At 32.7% G+C, this 11,431-nt stretch overlaps 1 protein-coding gene across 1 annotated transcript; it reads right to left on the reverse strand.

The window, feature by feature from the left end:
- Nucleotides 1–3,503: 3,503 nt before the first annotated feature.
- LOC145156910 (serine carboxypeptidase-like 51) lies at nucleotides 3,504–6,669 on the reverse strand. Its single transcript, XM_079076124.1, has 13 exons — nucleotides 6,372–6,669; nucleotides 6,149–6,243; nucleotides 5,960–6,067; nucleotides 5,650–5,890; nucleotides 5,505–5,548; nucleotides 5,341–5,408; nucleotides 5,130–5,235; nucleotides 4,845–5,047; nucleotides 4,712–4,781; nucleotides 4,579–4,629; nucleotides 4,444–4,496; nucleotides 4,012–4,144; nucleotides 3,504–3,678 (listed from the first exon to the last, which is right to left on the reverse strand). Exons 1-13 carry the CDS (start codon nucleotides 6,505–6,507, stop codon nucleotides 3,607–3,609), a joined length of 1,380 nt encoding a protein of 459 aa, XP_078932250.1. The 5' UTR covers nucleotides 6,508–6,669; the 3' UTR covers nucleotides 3,504–3,606.
- Nucleotides 6,670–11,431: the final 4,762 nt, after the last annotated feature.

Genomic DNA, 11,431 nt, shown 5'->3' on the forward strand with positions numbered 1-11,431 from the left:
TCTCACATCTATTTAGATTTCTCTTATTACTACTGTATATATCTTTTGTTTGCTAACCGGTTGAAGATCCATTCTTTGCAATTCCAAAAAGTAAATATGAGAACCCTTTTTAATGTGATATAAGTAGATAACATTTGACTTGATTTCTAATACTCATATTGACCCAACTTTATACCCTTAAAATGACAATGAACTCCTTGGTGCTTTAATAAAGTTTTCTCTATGGGTTAAGTGGTGTAGTTTTGTTACTAAAAATAGTAAATGTTATGAAGCTTTTTGATATGTTTGTATCCATCTAAAACTATATTTTCTTTTGGTAGTATACTTTATGTTTCTTTTTTAATGTATATATGTATGCAGGAAAATAAAAAAATAAAAATAAAAATTATAGAAACCGGGTGGACCCTGTGGTCAAACCGATAATCGATCACTAGTTCGATTCAACAAAGAAAACTCATTTTTAAAACATCGGAGATTTCTCAGCTATCTTAAAGTTAACATAATAGCCCGAATTTGGAAGTTCAGAATTTTATTAAATAAATCCGGTTTTTTAAGTGGTTGGAACGGGATAGTTGGACCATGTTTTCTTGTAAACCGCCCAATTGTCAATGATTCGTATACGAATAATTTTGGGATTGAAAAACCACTGAACCGTTCTGATTCAACCGATCAAACCAGCCGATGTGGTCCGATTTGGTTTTCGAAACCATGATTACAGAAATAAATTCCCGGTATGTGTTGTAATTATAAATAATTTTTTACTTTACATTATAAATAATCCATTTTAAAAGATATATCCGTGCTAACCTAAATAAACCCTTCTCGCTATCACATGACATATACCAAAACGACAGTGGTGACACAGTAACATTGAAAGTATTGTGCATTCAACTGTCGTGTACCTTCATTTATCTTAATCACCCTACTGAATATTGATGACAAGTAAAACAATTTCTTTTTCTTTCTTTTCAGAGTAACTAATCATAGTTTATGCATGATAATACGATTAGAAAATACAATTATTCATTCGGATGTGCTCACGACTCCTTTTTTGGAAATAGAAATCAAAGAGGCGGTGTGGTGTTGCGGGAATGAAAAAGCTCCGGGTCCGGATGGCTTTACCTTCAAATTCTTGAAGCATTATTGGGAGTTGATTACAAAAGAGGTTATTATGTATATTAAAGATTTCGAGCACTTGAGTATGTTGGCTAGAGGATGTAACTCCTCATTTATCTCTTTAATTCCCAAAAAATTGTGATCCGCTTACATTGAAAGACTATAGATCGGTTAATCTTGTTGGTTGTTTATACAAAGTTCTTGGGACTCGTCTTAAGACAGTGCTTGATAAAATCATTAGTCCAGAGCAAACAACTTATGTTGGAGGAAGGAGTATTTTAGGTGGCCCGCTTTTACTCAACGAAATATTCTCTTAGGCAAATAAGGTGAAAAAAAAGAACATTGATCTTTAAAATTTCCTTTTACAAAACCTTTGAATCTTTGAGCTGGGATTTCTTAGACTTTATTATGGAGCAAATGGACTTCGGTTGGAGGTGATGTGGATGGATTATGTGCTGTCTTTGATCTTTAAATTTTAGTCAATGGATCGCCTGTGGAGGAATTTGATATCAAAAGAGGAGTTAGGCAAGGTGACCTATTAACACATTTTCTTTTTATCATTTCAATAGAAGGGCTTCATGTTTCCATGGAGGCGGTTGTGAGCTTCGTTATTTCTGGGGTTTATGTCTTCTATATTATGACATTTCTTTATCTCATCTCATATATGTAGATGATGTAACTTTCATTTGTGAATGAACAAAATTTAATATTATTAATCTTAATAGATTGCTACGTTATGTTAATTTACATAAAAGCAAGGTATATGGAGTTGGTGTTGATATTTTGGAAGTTGAGAGACTTGCAAGTATTTTCAAATGTGAGCCCGCCTCGTTTCTTTTTATTTATATTGGGCTGTCGGTTGGAGCCAATATGAGACTTGCCAAGAATTGGTCTCCGGTTGTAGATAAATTTAAGACAAAGTTATCTAAATGGAAAGCAAGAACTTTGTATTTCGATGGTCGCTTAATTCTTGTTAACTCGGTTCTTAATAGCCTTCCATTTTATTATTTTTCTCTCTTTCGGGCTCCTAGGAAGGTTATTAATCTTCTTGAAGGAATTAGAAGGAGGTTTTTGTGGGGAGGAAATGGACATAAAAAGAATATCAATTGGGTTTCTTAGGAAGTGGTCATAAAACCGAAGGATAAGGATGGTCTAGAAGTGGGATGTTTTGATTCTTATAACTTGGCTCTTCTTGTCAAGTAAAGGGTATGACTCTTTTTTGTTCTCTTGTATTAAATCTATTCATAATTTAAAATTGACAGATAGGTATCCGTTGGCAAAAAATCGATAGAGGGCACATGGTTAAGCAAATCTCAAATTGATTTGGAGATAAGGGGATTTCGTTGCCCGACCTTTTTAAAAGGGTGGATGTTATGGGTAACAAAACTCATTTTTGGAAATATGCTTGGTGTGGTGATGTATTCTTGAAGCAACTATGTACGAAATTATATGCCTTGGAGACAAACAAAAATTGCTTAATTATGGATCATATGAATTTTTAGTAACAGGTGGAGTAGGGGCTGGTCTAGACAGCTTTTGGTTGATTTTAATTTCCAAATGGCTTGGACACATGGTTGTGGAATGACAATGGGGAAGGCACATTCTCGGTTAGAAACCTTAAGCATTTGATTGTTGACGGGGATAGCAGGAATGGTAACATGTTTACATGGATCAACCGGATTCCACTCAAGATTAATTACTTTGAAAAATAGGATTCCTATCTATTCAAACTTGCTCAAAAGAGGGATTGCGGTTACTTCAAGTCTTTGTCCTTTTTGTCATGTGTTGTGTCGGAAGACAATCTAGATCACACTTTTTTCTCTTGTTTTGCTGCTGCAGAGGTGTTGATATGGCTGGTAACATGGTCATCGGTTCTTCATCATCCGCCTTCTTTGTGTGATGATTTTAAGGAGATGCTCAATGTGAGTGATGGCAGCAAGAAGATGCAAACATTGAGGCTTTCTCTCGTGTATACCACTATATGGATGATATGGAAGGAACGGATGACACCAGGCTCGTGTATACCACTATTGTCTTTTGGAACACTAGGCGAGCATTATGTTTATGGCGGATGACATTAGTATTTGCACTTTTAATTGGATTAAGCTTAGGTCTAATTTGAATTTGATTGATTGCCATAGTTGGTGTAATTCTCCCTTCTTAAACGTTTTCTTGTAATGGCTTAAGGTCCTCGCTTAAGTCTTTGTTTTGTTTGCTAATACTATTATTTTGCTAGCTGTTCCAAAAAAAAATGCAATTTTTCTTCTTCCAAAAATGATATTTTCATGTGCATTTGACTGTGTTTGTGACCATATTGCAGTAATTAATCATGAACATCACGAATTTGTTATATAAAGTTCAATATTATATATTATGAAATTCTCGATTCAGAAGACCAATATCTTCAACTCTTTTTTTAAAGGCTAAAGGCTTCTAATTCCTGTTATTCAATTTCATTCTTTGTTTCCTCCTACCATCTTTCGTTATTTATTAGGTTGTTGCAGGCGACCGAGTGATTCTACCCACCATGTCCAATGCGACACATGGTTGATCTAAAGGCACCTGAAAATCACAATAATCCACAAGATTTAATATATATATATATATATATATATATATATATATATATATATATATATATATATATATAGTTTTAAAGAAATATCAATGCTAATATAAACTCATTTATAAAAAAATGGTTTTACAAACAATGTATTCATAACGTTCTAGAGCATTATACTTTATAGAATGTAAACTTGTAGATGTAAAATTTTGGCTGAAAATTATTATCTTTGGACTTCAATAAGTTTCTTGCATAGAACTCATGAGTCATGACATGTATTTTGCCTATGAAAATTGAAAGGGGGTATAGGTGTAGAAGTGTAAAAAACTTACAAAATGGCCAGCTTTAAGAATCCAATAAAAGTATAAATTCTTGTAAGACTTGGTGAATCCTTTAGTAATTTTGTCTCCTCCACAATACAATGGAGTTCTATCCAGGCTCAAAAATTTCTTTAACCCGTCCCACCTGATTTTGTCACAAACAAATCATACAAGGGCAACAAGGTAAAATCACAATAATCAAATTTTGCATCTATCAATATTTTCCTTACATATATGTCCTTATAGTTAATCATATCAGTAGTTTGAACTTTTGTGTGTGACACTTGCTCTTTAAACCATATTCAGGAACAAAAAGAGGATTCGATCGAGTCTTCTTTTGTGAAGATAAAAAATGATATTATTGACTTTTAATTAATGATTAAATGTTTTTGTTATACATGTAAATTTAACTATAAGAAGACAGAAAAAGAGAAGTGAATTTACTTGAGCTTTTCAACCCATGCTTCAGTTCCCTTGTTTGAACATATGAGATCAAGCTACAAATCAACAAACCAGATCAATTTATAACAACCACAATTCCACCACTTGTACCAATTATTGTGCTTATGAATATCTTACTTGACCACTATATACAGTGATGTTGACTCCTGCTTTCAAAAGTTCATCCACCTATATAAATGATAATAAGTGAAAATATGATGTTTAGTGAGACCTCATCTCAATTTAATAATCTTAATCCTTAAAACCCCACCTCTTTAATCCTCGGTCTCATAAAATCACCTTCAAAATACTCAAAAACAGGATCTGCCTGACCTCCCCATCTGTCACAACAAAATTTAGCTCGAAAAGTTTTTTCACAAAAAAGATGAAAACTGAAAACTCACTTCACATTTTTCGGGATGATTTTTAATTTCTTTTTAATGAAACCATTCATTAAAGTGTCAAGGTCACCATCTCCACCTGCAGAAACCCTCAAAGAATCAAGATATCTTGAGTATTTATTGGTCGCCATTTTTCTTGATAATCCGGCTGTTGCTGTAGTTGACACATTGTTCTCCACAGAATCCAACAAGAAGTTGTAGAAATCCTATCAAATTAACAAATTTTTTATTTTGATACTATCTATAATTACGAAATAAAGAAAGAAAAAAGAATGAAAAGGATCATACAACATCGTTACTGCTGGACATGATCACATGTTCAAGATCACTCCATGTTTTAGTTGCCTCTTTCAGTTGCCCATTTGCTATTTGCTTCTTTATTGTTTCAACTAGACTGTTAATTCCCTGAAAAGGGTTTGTCAGATCAAAGAAACCCCACTCTAATCATCTACTTAAAAACACACACAACACCAAGATTCACACAGTTGCGTAAATGAACCTCTTTGATTTCTTGTAGCCACTGTTGTTGATCCTTGAAACATCTCTGAGAAGAGGAGCCCATGAATCCTAAGAATTTCAATAGCAAAAGTTCGATTTTGAGAAAGAAAGTCAAATTTTTGTTAGATTAATTTGATATTGATACTATGTATCGACTTTACTCACCACAAAATCTACTGGTGAAATCCAAGTATCTCCCAATGCAATTCCTACATTCCCACATGAAAAATGTCAGTTTGATTTGTGTTTTGTTTGAATGGAATTAGTTACCACTTTGAAGATTGATCAGAATTAATTAATATATGTATACCTCCAAGAATGAGCTTTAACTTCCCAGCTTTAATGGCTTTGAGAGCTGACAATCCTAGAGTAACTGCATATTTTCCTCCATAAGACTCTGCCACAATATAAAGAGGGCTTTTTTGTAGGCTCTTATTTTTATTAAAAAGTTTAATCAACAATGTAGTTAAATCACGTCCAGCTTCTTCATCGGTTTTCACAAATAACTCTTTATCCTCCACGAAACTGTATCCACTCCCAACTGGATTATCCTAAATCCCCACAAATTATTAGAAAAAGGAAATGAAATTCAAGAATTTTTTTTATAAAAAGTTTCATACCACAAATAAAAGATCTGCCTTTCTGAGCCACGTGGAGTTTCTATGTTTCAAGGAAGTGTCCAATGGCCCTATCTCTTGAAAGTTTCCAATTCCAACTCCAGAAGAACCCTGCATTTCAATGGTAAAACATCTCCAAACCGAAAAATAAATAATTTTTTTATTAAATTAAATCAAAATACAAGCACTTACAGGTCCACCTTGTAACCAAAGAACAATGGGCCATGGTTTGTTTGGATGATGAGTTCTATAAGGACTTTTGTAGTACCACCAGAACATGTGGGCTCCTGTTTTTTCAAACAAGAATTTTAAACTCAAGAATCCAAAAAAATCCTATCTTGAAAATGTAGAAAGGCAGATTCTCATATCTCATAAAAGTAATATAAAATTATAGAAAAAGATGGTTGAATCTTACTGGGTCTGACTTGAACATACCCCCACTTTTCTGATCCATCTTGAGTGCCTGCAGCAATGGCCAATCCTCCATGAAAATGTGGAAGAACGCATACTGCTGTAATAAGAAGTAGAGAAACAAAATGGGGTTTGCTCATTTTGAAGAAATGATTAAAAACTGAAAATGATTTTGCTGATTTGGGAGAGGAATAACCGAATAAGTGGAAGCATTTATATGCATGGGAAACGGAATTATTGATAAAGAGGGGGCGTGGTTTTCTAGGGTTTAAGCAGAATTGACAAAAAAAACGTGGGATGATTTCTTGACTTGCTGACAACAAGGTAAACTGCAATTTTGACTTCATAAGTAAATTCCAAAATCCATAACCAGTTTACTTAAAATAACAGATAAAGGCCATGAGGATGCACATATATCAGCTAAGTTCCAGAACTTTCCATGTGATGATGTGACACAGACCGGCCCATCTTTCAAAATATGAAAAATGTGTTTCACTCATATGGAATGGAGGGGTGATTTGCATGACCTCTATGCATTACATCATATACCCAAAAATTAGATGATACCATGATTTTGAAGAATATAGAATCTTTTAAAATGTCATCCAAGTGTTAAAGTGAATGTCACTTGTACCAAAATGAATGTGAACACCCAAGAAAATTGTACTGAATACCATAAATGAATTGAAAAGAATAAGAACATGTTTTGTTGAGAAAATAAATGAAAGAATGTGAAGACCCAAAAAAATTGTTAATACCATAAATGAATTGAAAAGAATAAGAACAATTTTTGTTGAGAAGAATAAATGAATTAGGCCATGGGCCATGGGGTATACATGGCATAGAGCTCTCATGGTGATGAGCTTGAGGAGGGCAACCTATGGGCGGCTCAATCATTTTAGGGTTCTAAGCGACCAAAAATATGGAGACATTTAACTTTTACTATACTTAACGTTATAAACCCTCATTCTTTATCCAGAATACTGGAAGTAATGGATTAATGGAAATACTTGTTGTTGCTTGACAACCTTGACTCGTTGACTGCTTCCTTGAGTTCGCTCCAACCTAAATCTGGAAATTCCAAAGGCAAAATCCACACATGAGTATTCAAGACTTAACAATTGAAAATTAGTATTTTGTAATCAATGGATAATTGAAAATAATTAACCCTAATAGATAAAGGAAAATTGGGAAAGAAATGGAACGCATAATGTTTGACATTGAGGATTTGAACAATTGATAATCGAGATATAAGAATAGAAGATAAATGCGACGTTTCAGTTTTCAAGATCACACTGAAGTGTCGCATGCGTTTTTTCTTCAAGAACCAAAATCGCTCATTCTGATGTAGCCTATCGAACAATCAGTAATTGAATAATTGAGATTTGAGATATATTAATATCGAGTTAAGTTTGGAGAATATGTGACGTTTTAGAAGTGGGGGGCCTGAGCCCTAGCTTAGAAAAATAGAAGGTTGAGCCGCCCTTGGGGCGGACACAGACACATAGGTGTCCCGAGGTGACGTGAGCAACCCCTTGAATTTTACCCTCAAATGGAAAATTTAGTGTAAATTCGTTAAAATCCATCACAAATACGTCACGAATCCGTTGGAAATCCGTCACAAAGTCCTAATAAGTGTAAATTTATCGGTGAAACGCTTTTAGTGACAATTTTTTTTTGACAGAAACTACCACTGAAACTGAGTTTTCTTTCTAGTAATGTAACCCTTAAAAAAATTGTGCAACCATGATATTTCTTTGGGCACCCGCCACTAGGGCAACCACTATGCACACCATCCCGAAGGTCTCGTGGTGAAGACCTGGAGCCATGATTGTGGCCTCATGCAGGTACACCAAGCTTTGGTGTGGAAGGAGATCATGGTAAGAAAAAAGGAGATGGTGGTGAGGTGGAGCTGCTCGACGTGCTTCCTACCCCGTGACCTTAGTGACAGTGATGGGTTATAGCAGACAAAGATTGTCTATAGAAAGAAACTCCAAATAAATAATTTATATTTATCAATATCAAGATTGTTTGATAAAATATTGTAACAGTTTGTTATTATAAATTTATATTTGATGGCTAAGTTGTATTGAAAATTACCATAAAAAAATTGCTTAGTTATTATTTAAGAGTAGATTAGACGAATAGGGGAGAAGGGTGGTGGCATTGATGGTCTTGAGGGTTGAACCAGGGACCTTATCACCCCCCGAATACACTCTTCTCTGAATTGTTTATATATGAAGTTCTCTTGATCTTTTTTTGATTTGTAATTATTTTATATAATCATGTATGTATTCTTATGTACCGAAAACTCAAAGTGTAGAACGAGTCATCAAGTATTTCCTTTTGGTGTGTAGCTTTTGATCCTTTTTCCATGATGTTTCATGTGTTTATGTTGCTCTGTTGGAAATTTTTCAGGTGGAACAAAACATTGTTTTGTGACTTTTGAATTGTTTTAAATTTATTATCTTGCTGGAATAGGCTAGTGGTAGTAGACGATTTGATGGCGGTCGTTGTGGCGGCGAATGATGGTAGAAGAGTATGGTGGTGGTGGCAAAACCATCCATTTCGTGTAAATAGTGGCGGAGTCAGGAATTTTGATACGGTGGTACAAACATTACAAAGATTCAAAATTGTAAATACAAAGAGTTTCTTAATATTTAAAGTCGTGATTCGAAAAAAAAAAATTAGTATAATTTAAGCAAAAGTGATAGTTGAATCCGCATAAGCTTCAGTTCTTGAAATCGATCAATGATATTGTCATCAAGAACTTGTAAAAACACATTCTTCTAAATAAAAGTTAGTAAACAATTGTTTAAAACTTGACCATCCATTCTATTCCGCAACTCATTCTCTCTACACTTGCTATAGGAATTGGAAAAGATATATTTTATGTAGTTATCCAATCTCATGCATTAAAAATATGATATAATCCCTTTAGCTGTAGGTAACATAACATATAGTATGTTAACAAATAATTTGTTTTTTTTTATATATAAAACAATTTTTTTGGGGGATATCGTAGTACCCTCAAACGCTCCATGTAGCTCTGTCACTGCGTGTAAATATGAGAGTTTTGATGGCTTAGTGACGGGCTAAAAATGTGCAAAACCTGCTAAAAAGTTAAAATAAACAAAATTAGACAAATGTGAGAGCATTAATGAACATAAAAAAGACCCTAGGATATAATCACATTTCATAAAAATATAAAGGCTTTTATGGCAATAATTATTTTTTATTGTTTGTGTCTTCTTTTATAACACTCTGTATATAATGTATATCCGTATTATTTATGTATTAATAAATATAAAACATATTGTTACATATAAATGAAGTATTTTTATAAAACAATATGTATTTTTTGCATATAAATATATAGTTTTACATTTAAACACATATTTTTATATTTAAGAAATTATGTTTTATACATAATAATACATAGATAATATGCAAACATACATATTTATATGTAATAACTTAGTTTTACATGTATAAATATGAGTATATATATATATATATATATATATATATATATATATATATATATATATATATACACACACAAGGTTATAGAACTCGTTACCCGGTACCTGTTCGGCCGACTACCGAGTAGCAAGTACTCAGGAGTACTCGGGAGTATTCGGGGAATACTCAGATTCGGTTATTCATGTAAAAATACTTTTAGGGAACTTATATATGTCAAAATCATAAGTTAAAATCTTATTTTGATTGAAATATATAAGAAAATTAGATACATGTGAATACACAAAAACTGAAAAACACATAATGGTCTCACTTCGTGAATAATTACTGAAAATTTAAGATATATATGTAGTAATAATCATATGTGTTTGTGTTAAATAACAAATCGTTAAGTATATTATACATATTCATCACCGAGTTGATCGGGTTTTACAACACTGCTCAGTTCAGTACGGGGCCAATCGGGGAGTACTCGGGATTCTGTAACTCGCCTCGGTAAGGGGCCGAGTAGCGAGTACTCGGAGGAGTAATCGGCCAACTCGGCGAGTTTTACAACACTATATATATATATATATAATACACATTTTTAAATAAAAATACTTTATTTATATGTAACGATATGTTTTATATTTATTTAGATGTATTAATACATAAATAGTACACTAGATGTGTGCCCGCGCAAAGCGGTGACAATAAATAATTTTATTGGCAAATAGTTTATTACGGGAAATAAATATTAGATTTTATTATTAGTTATTATGTAATAAACAATTACTATTTTTATATAAAATATATATGTTTATATTGCATGTTTATCCTAATGAAGCAAATTAATTAATATTGGTGTTTAATTAGTTTAAGAAATATAAATTAATTTATATACATGAGTTTAATATTTTAATATTTTCATTTTGCTTTAAATTTAATTGCTTAATTACTTTCCTTAATTCAAGTTTTCAAACTTTTTGTAAGTATTAATAAATTTGTTTATGCATAATTGATTTGTATAAAAAGCTTTGTAACTTATACCTCTTAAAATTCAAGATATGACTAATATGCTTTATAATATAGTATAAGATATAAGATTAATGATACATATTTATATTAAAAGATACTAAAATACATATTCGAAATATAAATTATATACAATACGAGTGATGTTCATTTCAACTACAAGAATGAGCCTAGCGGTGTAGTGCACATCGAACTAGTGATAGACTCAGGTTAATATAAAATGTTTTTTTTCCATATGTTTTTATTTGTTTTAACCGGTTCGACCGGTATATTTTGACTGGTTCAACCGGATTTTTCTAAAAACCGGCCGGTTCAATCCGGTTCAGGAATCGACGTAAAATCGGTGATAGTTAAACCGCTCTCTTCTCCGGTTACCGGTCCAACCGGTTCGACCGACCGGTTCAAACCGGTTTTTAAAACATTGATAACAATACATTATATTTGCCTAAAATGAAAATCGAAAATGCGCCTTTGCCTAGTGGTATAGTTGGCTTATTTTCTTCCTTGGTGTCATAAGTTTGAAACCAAACAGTGTTATTTTTTAATTTTTCAATAAAAATGTGTATA

Source organism: Lactuca virosa, chromosome 2, assembly GCF_052849685.1.
Source record: "Lactuca virosa cultivar CGN04683 chromosome 2, Lactuca_virosa_CGN04683_v6, whole genome shotgun sequence".
In the NCBI taxonomy this organism is placed as follows: domain Eukaryota; kingdom Viridiplantae; phylum Streptophyta; class Magnoliopsida; order Asterales; family Asteraceae; genus Lactuca; species Lactuca virosa.

Coding starts and splice junctions, on each gene's coding strand:
- LOC145156910 (XM_079076124.1), bottom strand. CDS start 6,507: ATGAGCAAACCCCATTTTGTTTCTCTACTTCTTATTACAGCAGTATGC. Junction 6,244..6,371: donor GTATGTTCAAGTCAGACCCA/GTAAGATTCAAC, acceptor TTGAAAAAACAG/GAGCCCACATGTTCTGGTGG. Junction 5,409..5,504: donor TTTCACCAGTAGATTTTGTG/GTGAGTAAAGTC, acceptor TGAAATTCTTAG/GATTCATGGGCTCCTCTTCT.